Below are 20,385 nucleotides of genomic sequence, written 5' to 3'. Positions count from 1 at the left end.
CACTGATACCATATTAACACTCAGTTTAGCCATGTGACAGATGTCCAAGGTCCTTGTAAGGACAGTTTGTAGAAACTTTGGTGGTGCTTCACCTATCACCATCATCAAGTCAAATTTCAGTTTGTTCAGTATTCCGGTTTATGACTCAAAACTTCCAAAACCAGAAGCATTATTATAAAACTCAGTTGTAGCTATATTGTGTTTAGTGCTAATTAGCAAATGTTAGCATGTTAACAGAATAAACTAAAATGAAGAAGCTGTAACCATTAACTGCTAAACATCAGTGTTTGGCACTGTCACTGAAAGCATGTTACCTGGCTCATGTTAGCAGTTAGCTGCAGCCTCACAAGGCAGCTATTATGGCTGTAGACTCAAATTTTACTTAAAGGTCAATCATGAAATGATTTTTTTTTTCATAAGGCTTATAAGAGATTTTGATGTTGTGGAATTTCAAAGAAATGCTGTTGTGACTTATGTTGTTTCAATAAACAGCATTTTAAATCATAGCCAGTATTGGCCTGTGTCATTATCACCAAGACGACATATCAATGTCAGTTTCAGCACACAGAAACTCCACATGCTATAAAACTTAGTCAACAAGTACAACAGCTGTTATCCTCTGTTTACTTTCCCAGCCACTGAACATTAATACAGGCTGCAGGTGCTGGAACCTAGCAACAGAGATAAAGCTTGAGTTTCATACTAGCCATGTATATTTTATGTTACTGTATATCTGTAACCTGGTTTCATGACTCACCTCCCATGCACACACTGCTTTAGCTTTAGTTTACCCAAAACCGTCAATGTCAGGCTACTGTATATCTCTCATCAACATCTTCTGCTTTTGGCATGACGCACTGTTTACAGAGTAGTTATCTCAGAGGATTCCCAAACCCTACCCACGCTCTGCCCCTTCCTGCCACCCTCTACGCACCTGTTCCTAAGCTGGCCACCACCAGAGTAAATTGGGCTTCGTCCTGTTTCTGTGTCACATTGTTAAAGGCGCGGCACATGTACTCTTCAGCTTGGGCCAGTTTGTATGAGAGAACCTCCAGTCGTGGACCCTCTGTGATTATTTGGGTTGAATTGCGGCTCTTGGAGATCCAGACATAGCTGTTTGGTGGGTTGGAGTCAGCCTGGCATTCAAAGAAAACCAACTCTCCAGGGTTGATGGTGAAAACCTCCCCTGTCCGCAGGCCCTGGCCAGAGTTCACCTCCAGGTTGTAGGGGCCATCTGCAGGGACAAACAGTGGGTCAGGGAAACAAGACAGTTTGCCGCTGAGATTGTGCTTTATTGAACAGAAAGGTTACTTCCTATATTTGTTTCATTTTAAACCATGATGGGCCAGCAGCGGCCTAAAGCTTCCTACATGAGCAGCTCAAACATTGCAGCTCATGTGAAAAGTTTTCCATCTAAAATGAATCTGAACATTGTCCTTTGAGTGGCATAACTCAGTTTTAATATGTCTAGTATATGATGTTTAGAAAATAGACTAGTCAGTCGCACAGTAATGTTAATAAAGAATCTGGGTAGAATAAGAACTGGACATGGTTAAACTGAAGGAGATTGTTTAACTGTTAGTCACAGATCCTTGCTCACTGCAGGATGCTAGAATGCTACACAAACATGCTTTGTCTATGTAAACAGAAATGATGACAGTGCTACACTATTGGTGCAGTTTTCAGTGACAAGTTACAATACGCCTAAGACACTGGCTAAAGCGTAGGGGGGTGGGGTGGCGGATGACAAGAAAATTACAGACATCTCCCATGAATAAGTGTACTTCACTTTTTTTTGTCCCATCCATGGAAAGCTTATGTGTAGACAGTTTAACATCAAACTCACAGATCCAGGAGTTTATCAGTGTATCTACACCATTTAGGCTAGAACAGAAGAGCTCTGTGAGAGATGTGTGCTCCCATGCAAATATCATCCAGTAACAGCTACATGTTTTCAGCAAATAAACTGAATCTCACAGAAATTTGCATATGACCTAGTACAGTACTACCAGGAAGGGGAAAAGGTTTGTGGTGAACTAGATTAAAGAATACATCCTACAGCCGAATGTTTTTGAGGACATTTTTAAAAACTAGTTGGAACCGAACTTCACAGGCTGTTTTAACCTTATGATCATCGTAGATCTGATCCCAGGGGGTATCAGATTAAAAAAAGATTGCTGTAAAAGCAAAAACATCTATGACCAGCTTTGTTTGTCTGCAGCGCTGACATTATGTTATCTCTGTTTGGTTCGTTTAATCTGCCTAATTACAAGTACTAACATGAAATTCACATGATTTTGCCTCTTCATCCAGGGAGGTAAAAAATTGATCCCTTCAATTATAGCTGGGGCATTATGGACTTCTTTTTCTCTGATTGATCATATCTGGAATTCACAGGGTACTTTCACATGAAAGTAGCTGCGGTATATGAGATATCAATGCCCATCTCCTTTTGTTATAAAGTATAGAATGTGTCTGAAGAGTATACTCTCACAGGACATGAGCCACACTACAGTTCTCTGGGACCTAAATGTGAACTAGACTTGAAATGTCAACTGGCCTCAATACAGAGTAGAATAAGGCAAAGTAAAAAAGATGCACAGTATCTACTCACAGTACACATTGAGTTCCAGGGCCCTGCTGCATTGACCTTGGCTGACAGGGTTACTGGCCAGACAGCAATAAGTTCCCTTGTCCTCTTTCCTCACAGGACTGATAAACAGTGTAGAGTTGTCTTGGGAGAAGCGATATCTGCCACCAGGACCCAGTACTACATTGTCCCTGAACCACTGGAGCACAACTCTTGTTCCTCTTTCAACAGAGCAAGTCCAAGTTACGTTCGCTTCGTCCTCAACAACTGCATAGGATGGGTTCTTTTCAATGACTGGAGTGGAAACAGGGACTGAGGAAAAAACAAAAATAACTTGTAAATTTAGATGTCTGTGCAGATTCTCAGTCATCCAGGTCATAGTAAACTGAAAAAAACTTGGAAAAAATCAACTCGATCTAGAAATCTAAGTCCAGTTGATTTTTTCTAAGGCTTTTTCAGTTTGTAAATTTAGAGTTGTGTCCAACTGATGTCAAACAGGTCATCATGATGCATCATAGGAACACACTCACCATCCACCATTACATGCACAGTTCTCTCCTCCTTGATAACCAGTCCTGGTTTGTTATGAAACTCTATGTTGAGGCTCAGGTGATAATCCCCCTCATCCTTTTGGTTCAAATCCAGGATTAGTAAAGAAGGATTTGGTTCTTTGAAGAGCAAGTGGTTGCGATACATCATGTCAAGAATCGAAGCTTCTTTGGTAAATGTCACCAGTGTGGTCCTGGTGCCGCTGGGCCTGGTGTGGGACCAGGTTCCTTGGATCTCAGCTTTGTCCAGTGGAAAGCGAGTCTCCACAGATAGCTGCAGAGGCTTCCCTTCAATGCCATGATGGACTAATGTAGGGATGTGGATGAACTCAGAGTTCACCTCTATATTAGAGGAGATGATGGGAGAAAGATGTAAGATGCAAGGGAAGAAAGAGAGGTACTACACAATTGCAGTACTTGTTGTACTGTCTCGCACATGGAAGACATCAGACGTTATACAATACATTATTGTTTTCAAGTTTGTTTCAGAAAAAAATTGAAAACTTCTATAAATACTTTAGATTCATTAGATCATTTTAGGAAAATATATCCTGGTCATACACCAAGAATATGTGAGATATCTAAGACACTTGCTTAGAACACAGTGTAAGTATACTTTGTGTACTGATCCTTGTAGCCAGATAATCTGCATTTTAGCCTCTGTATAAGTTGCCATATGATTTTAGAATCACCATGAAAGGTCACTAGAATATGTGGGTGCCAAGGATTGCTCCAGTACCAAGTGTACAGCACAGTTTCAGGAGTAGAATGTATGTTTATGATTAATGTACCTGTTTATATTGATCTGTTTATATTGCTATTAATCTCACTTGAGCTTGGCTCATTTAAGTAAACTGCCTAAAATGTTAATTAATAATTGGTTTTTGGCCACTTGAGAGCACTGCAACAAGCTGCAAACTGACATATTATCTATCACCCTATAAAATTGATATGGCTAACAGCTGAGCATTTACACATTTAGCAGGTACAAACCAACATTAGCATTCATTTGTAATCATGTTTCAGGCCACGTGACATAAGTACAACCAATATTTACTATGTTCAAAAGCTAGGTGCTAACACTGTATGCCTGCTGTTTGGTGCTGAACAGGTAAATCCAGTTTTTATAGCTTTTATTTCACACTGTATCTGTGGATGATGCAGATGATAGTGGTGAGAGTTAATTTTTATTTACCAACATGCATTATTGTAATAAAACCTTTGTATGTTTGGTACAAAATAAAGCTCATTTTTGTTTTATATATGTTTTATCATGAATTACAGTGTTGGTATTAGAAAAACATTGTTATTCATATTGTTATGTTAATTAAATGGGGTGAGAGTGACTATATGAAAGCAAATTATGACTATTTTCATTTAAAAGATGGTCTGAGTTCTGTTTTGACTGTCTAATCTAGTATATCCTAGTCTTCTAATAGTCTAGGTCCTGAAACTGTAGTCAGTTAATATTGACCCAGCTTTCTCCAGAGTGTTGTTGCTGCAGGACAAGGACAAGACCAGTTTTTTTGATCCTGCAAAACAAACACTTTGGGCTGTCTGAAGTAACTAGATAACTGCTGATCTATTGCTGCTTGACATCTGTTTAAGCTGTCACTGGTTGCCAGGGTGGTCTATTCACTGATAATTGGCTGAAAACAAAATTGGTAATAAAAAGGCAATGGACGGAGGAGTAATGGTTGTTTTTCAGCAGATACTGTCATTTGAATCTAATACTTTTACTGATTTTAAGGAGAATAAATAGCTTTGAGCTATGACCTGGCATCATTTGGCATAATTTGGCATAATTTGGCATAATTTTAATATTTTGCTGATTTTGACAGTTTGAATTTGAAATGTGAGGTGAATTAGTGGACTGTGGTTTGGCAGGCTGAGTTAAACAGTTAATTTTCTCTCTTTCTCTCTCTAAAGCCATATTTTCCCTTCACGCATTTGCCTCACCATCATTTTCGCCGTCAACTCATACTTTCTCCTTCTCATCCAGCTGTTGTCAGCCGGGTTCCTGGTGTCTGCTGAACATGCTTCTCACTGCGTAGATAATCTGGGCATTTGGTGTTATGTCCCAAATAATCCATGAATCACACACACCCCCATGACATGTTACCTCTACAGGCCTGCAGGTCAGTTTCTCTCTCCACTTCTCTCTCTTTGTGTGTGTGTGTGTGTGTGTATCAGTAGCAGGCGTGTGCCAGTGTTTACACCAGCTGAGATCTAGTGAAAAGGCAGATTGAGGAGGAGTGTGCAGAGCCCACTTCTTCACTGTTGTCCCCAAATCACAAATATTTTTTGTGGTGATACAGAGACTACAATGACAATGGACTTTAAGATGAGAGGATATCTTCACATTAGTGAAAAATGTGTGGGTCATGCACACATACATTCAAACAACTAGGTGTGGAGACCCACATGCACCTACCTCTTATCAACCTCACGCACATCTAGGTTGTTTGTATACTAAACAAAGTCACCTGGTGCGTACCTGAACACCACCATTTTCCATCTTTTTTCAGATAAGACAAATAATGCCCCTTAAGGAAGGCTGATGATACAAACCTTAAGGTAGGGGAGAGTCCTTGGTGGTGGATTTTAGTTTTTATTTTTATTCTTTTTTATTTTTTTTCTGGTCATGTGAGAGATGCTGATATATGTCCCACTGACTCACTCAACTTTGCCCTCGTCCACTTCTTCTTTCCATGGACCCTTATATCTTTACATACAGCCAACAATAGTAGAAAGTCTAATTCTGTAAAGTCACACAGTGATGACTATGGAAAGAACATGCAAAACAAACTAAGACAGACTGGAAGGAACACTTTAAAGACCGAAACCAATATTGAAAAATGCTGTGGAAAGGTTGAGGTACTTCAATGTAAAGAATTTGTTGCCTAAATACTTTTGTCCAAAGTATTTAATTTTAAAATACAAGACAAGTGATTGTATGTGAATTAACATTTTGTACCAAAAGATCCATTTTAGTTTTTAAACTTTGCAGCCCAGTGTGATTACTGCTTCTCTGATCTGAACCCTTTAAACACAAAGGATTTCACAAGGTCTCACTGAACATTTTGTTATTGAGCACCATAAAAAAAAACTTCCTCTTCTCATTTCTCAGTTTTGCCCTGCCAACCAGGCAAACACAGCAACCATAGTAATAGCTATAGCTACACCAACACAACACACTGACAAGTCAAGCATAGCAACCCACCACAACATCTTAACACACAAGGCTCACCTGTTAGGATGAACAGAACCGAGCAGACATAGAGCACTGTTCTTCTTGTGGCCTCCATGGCATCTTATCCTCTAGGGATAAGTGGGATTTCTGACAGACTGGCAGGGAGTGAGGGATGCAGGAAGGAGAAGAGGAGTGGAAGAGGAGGAGAGAAATGTGACTGGCTGTGGTGACAACATTTGCCAGGGAAATGAGAGGAGCTAGCTTTAGCCTATGTGCCTCCAGGCCCCTCCCATGTGACACCAGGAGGAAGAAGAAGTCCACCTGGCAGAGAGACAGCACAGTATGGTCCTCACACAAATACACACACTCAAAGAATGGGCAAGAGAGAGAGCTACCCCAAGGCTGAAGGTTTCGGTCTGTCAGAAAGAATCTGGGACATAAACTGTAAAAAGATAGTTGAGAGCAGAAAGGGGGCTGTAGCTTTACATTATAATCCATCAGCTGTCTGCTGCTTCAGTCCCTCAGGCTATGAAACAAAGTACATATAGACAGACAGAGAACTTTTAAGTGCTAATACCACACAGTTTGGTTACGTTACAGAGTGTTCAGTGGGCAAAAAGGTTAGCAATTGGCTGTTCTGTAATGATTTTATGGGCAATAAATAGGAGGACAAAAAGACAAAGAGACTGATACCAGGAAGAGGAATGTTATTGTGACACTGACACATGTATCACTGACCTTTCAGCAACAGACACAAGATCAGAGGGATATATGTCAGCAACATTTTCATACTGTTTTCAGCCCTCAGGGAGACATGGCAGAAAGGAATTTGTTCTAAGACAGAAAAATCTTGTTTCACAATTAGTTTGTATGTCCTCCAAACACTCCAACAAAGACCAGTTTGTGCCACAACCAGTGTGTGTTTAACTCTCAGGGAAATGTTTGCAGAGAAGATTTTTCAATTTTCTTTCCTTTTAAAAAATGTGGGCTTAGCTTGTTTCTGCTGTAAACACCACAAAGTTCACCAGTCCATGACATGATAATAATCATTTTTCAATTAATTTCTTCTTGTATTTAATACTGACAATATACAATATGCTGAATTTTCAGAGAATCTACTGTATACTGAGTTTGTCTTTAAATGCTATACATAAAACAACAGACTAGTCACATGTTATACACTTATACATTCACCACATCCCCACAGTGGGATGTTAGGTTTTTGTTTTAGTTTTTTTCTAAATGGTCACCCTGTGAAAGGATGTGGTGAAATATAGGACGGCACTGCAGAGTGAATGAATTAGGTCATTGTAAGCTGTGTAAATGAGTGTTTAGTTTGGGGATGGCACTATTAAAGAAACTGATTATTTTCTCTGCTGCCAAACACACCATCATAAGATGCCCATTTACTGAACAACTAAGGACAGTTATTAATGGCTGTAACTGAGATTTTCACATCAATACAGTATTTGTTGCTCAGAATAGAGATGATGTAGACAAACTGACATGGAATCGGTCATTTATTCCTGTTCTTGGGAAACAAATTTGGGTTCACATTTAACAAATGTATCCGAGATTAGAAAAATAATACAGTAAAAACTATCCCAGTTAAACAGTATTCACAAAAATTATGTGTAATGCCATTCTACTATTAGAAAATTGAAAAAACAAACCTCTTGCATTATTCTTTTGCTCCTTCCTCAGTTGATGAAGGCAGCTTTCTCCACAGAACCTGTAAATTTCCTCTTCACCTTTAGATGGGGCCAGTGCATCATCTACTGAGCAAAGTCTATCAGTGGCATTATAAACTGAGTAGTACTGCAAGTTTCACAGGCTTCAGGTTTCATCTTGTACATAATGACCAACAACTTGTTTGGCTTTACATGGCTCTATTGGAAGTGGTTGGCTTTGGACCCTTTAAACTGAAGCAATGTGTATTTACAATTGCTTGCCACAGGTTGTAAATGTCTATGAGCTTCGTGTAAGTGATGTTCCTGTGTTTAGAGTATTTTTATATGAACAGACTTATAATCTTTCACAATTAAAGAGATTAAAAACTAGAGAGAATAAAAAACACAACAAAACAAAAGCAATAATAAGCATTTGAGTAGGAGACACATTTTTATTTATTTGCTCCACATCTTTTTTTATGAGCTCCTGTATCCCTTAGATTTATCTTGAAGTTCAGACCCCCAGATTGGCAGCCACCCCTTTAATGCATTCTGTGGCTATGCACGTTTTGGTGGTTACTGAAGTTACAAACTGCTTTGGCTAATGAAAAGTTACATTTTGGCGATACATAGTTTTTGCAGGACAGCAACAATATGATATAACAGTATAATAATGACACTATTTGATGACTGAAATTCCTGATTAGAATTTTATATCATGCCCTTAAATTGTGTCATTATATTTAAGGGCACTGACCAAAGCATTACAGCACACCATGTGAGATTTTGTGTATTTTCATTCAAAACGGAACAATATCTTGTCATAAAACTGGGGGATATTGAGAAACAAATGGAGCTTGCCCCATGGCTGGGTTAGGATGTTTTGGCTTGCACTATGACCTTTTGACTTGATACATTCTGCCTGGTGAGTGACAAGTCAGAAATGTAGACCTGCCTTTGAACTAAGGTCAAAATAATGTCATAACAGACTATATCTAATTCTCAAACTTTCTTGGCAGTACAGTGGATGTTGATTTATCACATAATGCTTCTTGTGTATGCTCAGTGATAGGTTTGTGTTTGTGAAATTTTGCTATCTATGAACCCTGTCCCTGCCCATGCTCTTCCTCTTACATAATTATGAGTGAAACAATCAGTGGGGGCTACTTAAATCAAATGGATTTTATAGATCTGGTCTGGTGTACATATGGTGTATAGTATGGTACGGCCTTTTTGAACTGCCCTTCCAAAACCAGGAGACAGCAGCTAAATGACACACCCACACATACATCCATAACCTCAAATGGGGGCCCTCTTGCTGTGCTAAAACATGTCACATTTTCCATCCATTTTCAGGCTTCCACCCGGTGTCTGTGTCTGTTGCCACATTTCACCACAACTCTACCCCTCTAGACTCTTCTGCTCTTCTGCCTCATTCTCATGCCATATTATTTTGCCCTTCTTATTCTTGTAGTACTACATCATCTTAGTGAAATTTAGCTTGATGAATTACACCCATCAAACTCCCCTTCACTTCGATTCACGTCACCTTTGCTCTACTTCTTTTTGATAGGTCTCCTCCCCAGCCCCTATATATGTCATTTCTTACACTCAGTATCTTCTTCTTCTTCTTCTTCTTTTTCATCTTTCTCTTTCCTTTAATTCCCTCTCCTTGAGCAGCCTTGGCCTACAGCTGCAGACACTCAGAGCAGACACACACACACACCAGACCACATCAAGGCCATACTATTGGCACACGTGCGTGCATGTGCATGTGTGTGTCTGATGCAGTCGTTGCAGTTGGGCCACATAGTGTATAAGTGGCTTACTGTGATGTACTTTGGGCTTCCATATATATCCTTTTCTCACTGCACTTAAATTAGGTTAAAATGGCAACTGTAGCTGTGTTGAATGGCCAGTGGGGTTGAAGTGCAGGATGAATGAATGCACAGTATCACAAATACTTACCTATATATAACTCCAATTCAAATTGTATTAAGGAATAATTTGCAGGGCAGCACTCAGACTCTCACAATCAATCAGTTACTGTGCAACCAATATGAGAAGCGGAACCATGCAGTTGTGCCTTTGAGGTTGCTGATAAGAGGATGCCATGCCTTTTAACTTGAAATGTTTTTTGGCTTGGTATGTAGAAACAGTAGCCTATAACTGTGAGAAAATAAGAGACAGAGAGAGAGTGAGATTTAGCTGAACAGTGAGGGAGCAAAGAACAGGGGCGGGGATGTCAACATGCCCTGTGAGTGATTTGATTGGATGACAAAGTTTCATTCACACAGAAAGATTTATAACAGTGGGAAACAGAATGCTGGACACACACTGCACAGTGTGTCTGTTGTATAGCTATTTTTGTGAGAACTAGGTTTAGGTTAAGGGTTGGGGTTAGGCATTTAGCTGTGACAGCTAAGGTTAGGGTATGTATTATGTCAATAAATGTCCTCACAGTGATATGAATACAATCTTAAGTGTTCCTGTGACTGTGCATCTGGTCACAAGAGCCTCACCCCTTTAACGCATTCCACTATCTTGCACCCACGCACCCATTCACCATGTGACCCACAGTCAATGACAGGAAATAAGTCGATGTCAGATCCTGTTGCCTGCAACCAAGATCCTCTTCTGCTTCCAGTCAAAGACTCAGCTTTGTGTGCACAAAATCCCACAGCACGCAGCACACACTTTAGGAACACAGCTGCATTTTTATCCAGCATGTGTGCATTTTACCCATACTGTCACTGCTTTACTTCACTTGAGTAATTGCCTTCTTAATTCAAAAGACATATTGTGAATATGATTGAGTACATACTTTATTTAAATGCCTTGTTTAAATTTAAAACTTTCCCCAACAGTTGTATTTACATAGTTAACACCTATATACACACATACAAACATATTATCTTGTTTCCTGTTCTCCACTCTAGAGTTCCTTACAGAGATTAAAAATCAAAGATTCTTATTCAGAACAGATTATTTTTTTAGACAGATGCTATGCTAGGGGACAGAGAAAAATAGATACTAGACTTGTGATATGAAAAATAAAATGTCTCTGCATTTCAGAGTGTATATTTCCTAAACCAGAGAAATGAAAGTGCACGGTTATTCCACTGCAGAAATGACTCTTTAATTAATTCCCCAGCAGCATTTCATCTAACCCACACACATCTTTGAAAAATAGGTATTTACATTGCACTTGCCACAACCCAAACTGGCTGTGTATGTGTGTGTTTTTGTGTGGGTGGGTGCACGTGCATGCATGCAGAGTTGAATGGACACTGCCAGCTCTGTGTTTTCCTCTGCAATAAACTGTTGGCTGTTCAGACGGACCACGATCCCAGGCTGAAAGTCAGTACTCCCTTTGCTCAGGTCTGTGCTTCACATGGTCGTAAAGGCAGCATAAGGGAAAATAACACTATGCCTGCACCAGGTATAAGGATGTACGTATATCCTTATTTGATCGGCTTCACTGGCCTCAGTAACAGCCACATGTAACCTGAGAGGAGAAGGTGACATTCAGTGACATAACATCAGACACAAGCGCCCAGTATATGTTTCATTTCCTGCAAGTATGGTTTTGTATTTTGGAATCACCACAGGAACTACAAATGAAAATGCTCACCTATATACACACACACACAACCAGGGAACCAAATGTTCAAATATTCTTTGGTATGCTCCATGCCCTGCACCTCCACTGTGATGTCCAAAATCCGGTGGTCTCTGCCTCCATCCCCAGAGGTGTCACAGTGAAATGTTTCTGACTGGTGCATAGTAGAAGTACTGTATGAGATTACATAGTATCTGTTGGAAAAGAGAGATGTATGGATAGGGGTAGTGTCAGAGTGGTAGGATAGGTAGAGCATCTCAGAGGACCTTTCCTGGACAACTAACACTCAAGTGTTGGTTAAAAAGTCCCGGCAGCAGTTGCACTTCCTGAGGCTGCTCCAAAAATTGGAACTAATGGGAAAGCTTCTAGTGGTCTTTTATCACTCTACCATCCCAAAAATTGGAACTAATGGGAAAGCTTTTAGTGGTCTTCTATCACTCTACCATCGAGAGTGTCATGGGATACTGCATAACTGTGTGGTATGCCAGCTGCACAGCATCAGACAGGAAAGCTCTGCAGAGGGTGATGTCACAGCAGAGAAGGTCATTGGCTGCTCTCTGCCCTCCCTGGAGTACATCTTTCACTCCCAGTGCCTCAGCAGAGCCAGGAAAATCATACACAGCTCCTCCCACCCTAGTCACTCACTGTTCACCTTATTGCCCTCCGGTAGGCAGTATAGGAGCATAAAAAGCAGAACAAGCAGACTTGCAAACAACTTCTTCCACTGGGCCATCAGAACTCTGAACTCCTCATAGGATTGTTACAATACTTGTGGAGCATGTTAGTTATTTTTATTGTTGCTATTTATTATTGTGATGTGATTGATGTATTTGTGGTTTTATTATTTGGAATATTTGGTGCTTTGCCTGCACTTCAGCTTGCACTGTGTACAGCCGTAGCTTTTATAATTTCATTGTACTGGTACAATAACAATAAAGGGAATTCTATTTTATTTTATTCTATTCTAACAGCTGGATGGGGCCTATCACACTCCAACTATTTTCAATAGAGGCACTCCTTTATTTAAAGGTATTTAGATGCAATACTCATAACCACCCACTGAAGTAATTAAAATCAGCAAGAGGTTTAAAGTAAAACAAGTCATGGTGACCTGTGTTTGTTTGAGTGACTGCTGGTTGGTTTTCTAAGGACAATGGATGATATGCTGTTCTGAATCTGTACAAAGAAGGTTTTATAGTCACCTGTGTCCATAACGTAAGAAGAGAACATTCACAATATGTGTGCTTACAAACACATACATCTAATCACATAAAGGTGAACAACATGGGTCCATGCCAGAAATACCCAGAAGTTATGTCACAAAAGCTTCTCATAGATAAATGATAGATAAACCACAGTTTGGACAGATTTAACACAGTTTTTCTAAAAGATTTTACAAAATATTTAGCATTTCTAATACATATAATAAATGTTAAAATAGCCTTCATTAGGCAAACAAGTATAACAACAAATATGTTTGGCCATAATCATAGTGATTAAAATGTTTTAAAATGTTCAGCTAATTAAAAAGCTTCATTTTCCTCGTGATGGCTGGATCCCTTTAGGCAAACTGACATTGCCTCATTTTTCTTGTTTTAAAGGAATGGCTTGAAATGTTGGCAAACAAGCTTATTCACCTTCTTGACAAGAGTTTAGATGAGAAATAGATACAGCTCTCATGTCTGTATGCTAAACATTAAGCCACTGGTAAACTAAGCAGCTGCTTAGCTTACCCAGGAAGTCACTGTACATGGTCAAAAATATAGTCAAGTATTTTACTATCCAACATTTTTACACATTTTTTTCTAATTAAAGAAACAAGATTAATTTGAAAACCTTAGAGGTGCTGTTTTTTTAAACATTAGATCTAAGCTAGTCAGATGCTGAGAGTAGCTTCATTATTTAATGGACATTTAAGAGAGTGATGTCAGTTTTCTTATCTAATGCTCCGACAGGAAAAGAGAATAACTGTATTTCCCAGTATATTTTACTATTGTGGTAAAGTAAATATTTCTGATTGGTCCTTTTTGAGGCAATGGTTTGCCTTCAATCTTTTGTGGTTTTATGTAAATATCCAGTGATGTATTGTTCAGTCAGAGTTGGCTAAGATTACTGTTTCTTATTGTTGCTGCATTTTTGGCTATTTTGCATAATTTTGCTGGGTTTGAAATACTTAAATAAGTTCTATCATGTTTAACCAATCAGCAGTATGTGTCAACTTCAACAGAGCTATGAAATTCACCAGTAAATTTACAGAATTATATAAGGAAAACTGCTGCATGAAGTCACATGTGGTGAGTCCAACAATAATGGAAAGAAAAAAAGTCTCCACATTGGTCTCCATGTATTGCAACTAACAGGTTGAACAGAAACTAATTATTATCAACCTTAATCTACTGCAGTAACTTCAGTGCTGTTATTTTGTGTGTAAGATGTTTCTGGTATTTTGCCCATTCATGTATACATGCAAGGAAACATGAGGAATGCAAAATACATGTTTACTTGTGCAAAAACTATAAACAAAGACAGGAGGTCTGTGAAACCTCTAATTGAAACCAATGTGGAAAACAACCATCATGTTACTTGTAATTAGAACCCACCTGTCTCCAAGTAGTGTTGTTGCAAATACAAGAAAAGGACAGTAAGACTATATGCTCCTCAGTAACACACCCCTATACTCCCACACAGCAGATACATCCACAATCTGTGACCACTGAACTGATTACAGACAGGATAGATAGTGTAATTGATCCCAGGTGAAACAATAGCAATTCTTCATAATCTAAGAGCCACAGATGCCAGAAAAACACCAGCGGTGGCTTTGTAGGTCCACATAAAATCCTTTCCCTGGAATGATAAAACAATTTTGATTTCTTTACTACAGGTGTAGTAAAACAATAAAAGTCAGTTTAACAATGCAGCTTTGAGTCACTGATATTCTTTCTTGTTAATCAAATATCTGACACCAAGGGGAGGCTCCAGCAACACGCTGTTCAGAGTATCTTGTATTCTGTTTGCCAAAAATAATATTTTTATTTATAGTTGTTTATAGGGCTATTGTTTAGAGAGTGGAATTTTGGAGAAATGCAATGTGCAGTCTGTGCTTTAATACTAACAAGAAGAATTTGTAACTTTCTTGATAATTTTAAAGAAGAAGGCAAACAGAATGCTACACAAGCAACCAGTCAAAGTCCATTTCAGGTTAAATACACCAACCTTTGTGTCTTTATTACAGTCATATACAGTAAATAATACTCTACTCTTCAGATATGATAATGGTATTACATCCATAGGCAAGCCATGTTTGTTGATTTTAAACATTTTTATACACAAAGGCAATTCAAAATCCTTAACACAATACACACAAATGGATAGATAAAACATTTGAATGCCAATTAAAACATTAAACCCTACTAGAAACAAAAGCATGAATGAGCTTTTCCAAATCCTACTTAGACAGAATGTTTCTCATTTTAGCTGTTTGCAAGATGCCAAATTGGTGATTTTGTTACAGCTTTGATGTGGTCGTTAAAATGTAAATGCTCATGAATGATTACACCAAGATTCCTGACACAGGCATTATTTTTTAGTGTCCTGGACTTAAGGTCATTACTGACCACCAGGATTCTTTCTTTATTTCCAAAAAGAATTATTTCTGTTTTGTCTTTGTTTTGTTAAAGGACATTTTGTTGCATCTAGTTGTTTGCTCTTTCAAGGCAGATATCATATAGTCATTTGGTGAGAGTGTTAAAAATATATCTGGCTGTCATCCGTGTAACTATGATAAGCAACATTACATTGCTGGAAATTTTGAAAAAGCAGAAAAAGCTGAAACTGCATGACATTATATTTCAGTTACTGTAATCTCAATTAGATTCACATATTTCCTTTTTCACATGCTGTACAATGATATACTGGCTTTAATTTCTACAGTGAAGTTGCTGAGTTCATGCGTTTCACATCCCCTCAATGACTAAGCACCAGCACAACAATTATCTGCTTTCATTTTTTAACTATTATGACAAGCTTGAAATGATCTTTCCAATCCACTTATAAATTCATTGCCAAACCATCCCTTTAAATAAAACACAAAAGAAATCTGCCAAATATTATTTATTTCCTCCCAGCTTGTTTTTACAGTGTCTGCAGTTAATTTACAGTGAAGTGTAAGGAGCAGCTGTCACTTTAGCACATGAATGGAGCCAGTTTAGTGGCCCAAAGGCATTGGACTGGATCAACGGCACAGGAGGGACAGCTGGGCCCAAGAGGACAATAGCACTCACAGTTAATCATTAATACTCTTAATGAACAGCAGCCAGGCACCAGAGGTTCTTTCGACAGTCTCTCTAGAGTCTAGACTATTCCACCTGCAACAACAGGACGCAGGCAGCTTTGGTTTGCTGGCTGACCCAAGCAGACACTTGCTGATTGGGGCCTTTAAAGGGGCTGCAGAAGGTTGCCTGCTGTTTGATGAGGTTTTCTCATCGACCTTGAGAAAATCATAACTGAATAAAATTATCTTGATAATCTTGTAAAGACAAGGGATCTGGACTTGTCTATTGTCCTGTCTGCTAAGTTAATCACCTGCTGGCTCTATATTTCCATTCTTAAAAGAATAGCTCAGTAGTTGTGAAAAGTCTTATTTGCTTCCTTGCAGAGATGTGAAGACCATTATACTATTCACATGTGCAGTTAGCTTGGCTTAGCACAGTCACTGTAAATAGAGGGAAACAGCTTCACAGTAACAGAATTTGCCCATCAACACCTTAAAAGCTTGTTAATTAACACATTATATCATGTTTATTTAATCTGCAAACAACTAAAACAAAAAAATTACAAATATATATATGTGTGTGTGTGTGCGTGTGTGTGTGTACATCCACATTGAACAGACTGACACAAAAGTGGTATCATCAACCTATCAATAACAGATTCTATCCATAAACTCCTCAGCTGTTACCAGAGCATGAGTTAAGGAGGCCATTAAGCAACCTGAGATATTGTTTTAAGATAAATGAGCTTCTACATGGGAGCAGATGTTGGCTAGAGGTCTCATTTGAATGTTAAACTGATCCTCTGTTTATATTTGCGCGGATGTGGATGTGTGTGTGAGAGAGAGAGAGAGAGAGACTGAGAGTGTGTCTGCACGTGGCTGTGTGTCCAGCCCGGCCCTCCCCCTCGGTAGAGGTGGCAGGTGTTCCTGTGTCCCCTAAAAGAGCAGGATTTTATGTCGCCTCCTCAAGTTAGTAGCTTGGTTGTCATGGCGATGCCCCAACAGAAAGAGGCTTGTGTCTGGGGGCTGGTGCCAGGGAGAAGAGGAGGAGGAACGGGAAGAGAGGAGAAGGGGCTTTACTTGCACCACACACTCTGGACTTCAGTCTGGTTTGACAAGAATGAGGATGCGAGGAAATCAAGTCAGAGGCACAAAGCAGGCTCAGATTGTCAGCTGGCACCATGTTGGCCTCTGTCGCTACACACAAAATGGTGCTGAAATATCAAGCTGCTGATGGGCGGATAAGGTGTGACTCACAAGAAACACTGGTGACTAAGTGATGCTTGTAAATCCTGACAATGGGACTGAGAACTTTAAAAGTAATCCAATATCCACACATCCTATCACATTCTTCCCCAGGTGTGGCAGCTGTCTGCCTGGAGACTGATGCTTATTATCACTGTACCCTCTGCCTTGTGGCGTGGACATCCCCCTCCATTATGTGGGATGTGGTATACAGGTCCATAATTAATCTCTACCTCTCTCTGTATGTGTATGTGTATTTGTGTGTAGATCTTTTGTTGTGTGTGTGTGGGTGGGTGGGTGATTGTAAGGAGATCTGGGAGAGATTGGGAGTCACCTGTCCCTTGCTGGCCTCTCTTGTCCCCCTTGGGAGGGCCATAATTCTTTTTTGGCTGGACTGATCAGCAGCTGCCACGTGCATGCGCACACAGACACACACATGCATAATGGCATACACATACTGTACAGACACACAAACAAAATGCATTTTCTTGCACAGCTCAGAGACAGAGCTAAAGACTGAGTTGGCCTCTTTGGGGTACTTAAAAGCAGCAGCACATTATAACTCAAATGGCCTGCTTTTGGTAACACTGGTTTGACCACAAACTGATGAGTATTGTGAGTAGCACTGAGTTCAGATGTCTGATTCCAGTTCACCTCTTGTTCCAGCTTGATATAATACTGTTAAAGGTGCACTAACTAAGGTTTTACACATTGTTTGATAAATTGAGTGACGTGATGGCTCTCAGCTTTACTACTGAGCTGGTTCAGACATATGATTAGGATGCCTCCAAGGCACTTTCCGTTGGAGGATTTCCAGGCACATCCAACAGTTTAAGACCCCGGGGTGACCCAGATTGTGCCTGTGGGATTATATATCTCATTTAGCATAAGTAAAACACCTTGGAATCTTCCAAGAAGAGCTGGAGAACGTTGCTGGGGAGAGGGGCATCTGGAATGTTCTGCTAAATCCGCTGCCCTGATGACCCAATCCCAGATAAGCAGATGAAAATGAATAGAATAGTACTTTGGGTCTTAGCGGCTGTTCTTACGGGTCTTAACTAATGCAAGGGGTTGCTGCATTAGTTTGGGGGGTTGCAAGGGGAGTGTTGTAGGTGTGTACGATATGGCCACATTGTGACCAGTCAAAGTAAGTGGCTTAGTTCGTGTTTCCAGCCTGTGAGTTTCCATTGTGTTTTGGTTAGCCATGCTGCTAATGTAGCCTACTTTACGTTAGCACCAATTTTTACTACCAGTGTATCGACATTGATAGATAAAAAAAAAAAACACACAATTTAACATGCAATAGCTTATAATTAAAATATATGACGTGTCATTATGATGCATTAACTGTGGTCCCAATCCAAAAGTGAAAAGCAGTGATGCTTGTGCTAACAAGGTAAACAAAAGAGTTTTCTTCCTGTCCACATTCCAACTGTCCCTATGTTGACTGATCAATGCAGCACCTTTGCCAGCTGGTGTCACTGTCCAGTGTGGCAAAAGTTGAACCAGATCGAGCCTTTTCACCGCACAGGGCTGCGGAGTTTTGCTGGAGCACCCAGTGGTGCTGGTGCCCACTGCAGTGAGCACAGTCCCCCATAGAATGGAGAGAGCTGCATTTTTTCACACATCTGAAACTCAGTCAGAACATGGCCTTAGTATTTTAATGTAAATATTAAGTTCTTGAATATTAAGCTGTTTTACAGTTCTTACCAAAATAGGTATGGAAGTGAAAGGCTATTATTAAATACTGAACTTAGGTTGATGAAATACTATCAAACAGCAGCCCACTTTTGAGTAATGAAAACTAACAGGAAAAAAAATCTTGGAAAGCAAGCAGCACTGTCCTCATAATTATGTTTGGTTTATTCTCTTTTCTCCTTGCTTTGATTCCATATCAGGTTTCACTTAATCCTGGCGAATGAGCAGTTCCTCCCTAACAGGCCTTTCACTGTCTTATCACAGCAACATTCAGACATGCAGAAAGGACTGCCGGCTTATTATCTGGCCTGTCCATACCTGAGGAACTGTCTGGACAATCTCTTTAAACATTTGACCACCCTGTTAGTGAGTTCACCTTCTTTTGGTGGGGTGGGGGCGGATCCAGTAGATTACCTTTAGTTCATGAAAAGAAATCTGAAGGAGTGGCTTTGTCAGGCAGCATTCCTCAACCCTACCAGCCCACGAATACTGAGATGTAATGCCACAGTGAAATGATTTCGGCTTTTCTGCAACATGTATTCTTTTTCTTAACTATTATTTAGGATTGTTAAATTATGATAAGGAGACCAGCTTTAATTGTCCCTTATAGAAAGACAGGAAAAGGCTTGTAATTAACACCAACAGTGGAAAGTATCTAATCAAATACTGTAGTGGAATACAGTAAGAGGTACCTGTAAATTATTTAAGTATTTCCATTATATGCTACTTTATACTTCCACGCAACAATTCAGAGGCAAATTGTACATTTTACATCAGAACATTTATCTGACAACTTTTGTCATTTCAGATTAAGATTTTACATTTTGTATGATAAGTTTATAAAACACAATAGTTTATTTAAGCTTTGTTCTTAACCTTTTTGAATTGTAAAGTCTCTGGTTGAAGCTCCATATCACCTTTCAGATGTCATTCCCTAAGTATCTGAGGCAGGAAGAGGTGAAAATATATATTTCACAATAAAGCTAAACTTAGAAAAAAAAGTCTAACATTTATACAAATAACTATAATAGTCCTGTGCACAGCCCTAGACAGTATAAATAGCTTCTTCCTTCTCCCATTGATCATTTCACAAACCCGCTAGATTTATCTTGTGACTCTCTGGAGTGGGTCAGACCCCTAGGTTAGGAATTACTCGAATAACCTACCGAACAGTAGTTAATTAAAGTTAGAAGTATGCCTTCATCATATATAACAGTGAAATGCTTCTCATACAATGGAAAGTAGGATTTAGAAAATCAGGACTTCAATTTTGTAATGAAGTGTTTTGTATAACAAATTTTGCTGAAGTAAAAAGTGTGAGTATTTATTTATTAACACATTATGAATAACTATATCAAAAACCAGCATTTATAGCATAAGTATCAAAGCAAAGTAGCAAAGTTGGAAATATCCTGATTAAATAACATTTTGGTGTATGTAAGTCACCTAATGCACATAAACACATCTGAAGACAAAAAGTCCAAAAATCAAGACCTGTTCTGGATCAGAGTGACTGCCTCTTGTCAAAGTTACAAAACAAAATGCT

The 20,385-nt window shown here is 39.3% G+C and overlaps 1 protein-coding gene across 1 annotated transcript in view; it reads right to left on the bottom strand.

The window, feature by feature from the left end:
* The window catches only part of hepacam2 (HEPACAM family member 2), an 8,426-nt gene extending 1,871 nt beyond the window's left edge, over positions 1-6,555 (bottom strand). Inside the window, 4 exon segments of the mRNA XM_020614227.1 lie at positions 900-1,234; positions 2,615-2,902; positions 3,121-3,480; positions 6,389-6,555. Coding sequence (XP_020469883.1) covers positions 900-1,234; positions 2,615-2,902; positions 3,121-3,480; positions 6,389-6,446 — 1,041 coding nt within the window. The 5' untranslated portion in view covers positions 6,447-6,555.
* Positions 6,556-20,385: the final 13,830 nt, after the last annotated feature.

Source organism: Monopterus albus, unplaced genomic scaffold, assembly GCF_001952655.1.
Source record: "Monopterus albus unplaced genomic scaffold, M_albus_1.0 scaffold143.1, whole genome shotgun sequence".
NCBI classification, from domain to species: Eukaryota; Metazoa; Chordata; class Actinopteri; order Synbranchiformes; family Synbranchidae; genus Monopterus; species Monopterus albus.
Note: the sequence above shows the minus strand (reverse complement) of the source record. Positions and strands in the feature narration are given on the sequence as shown.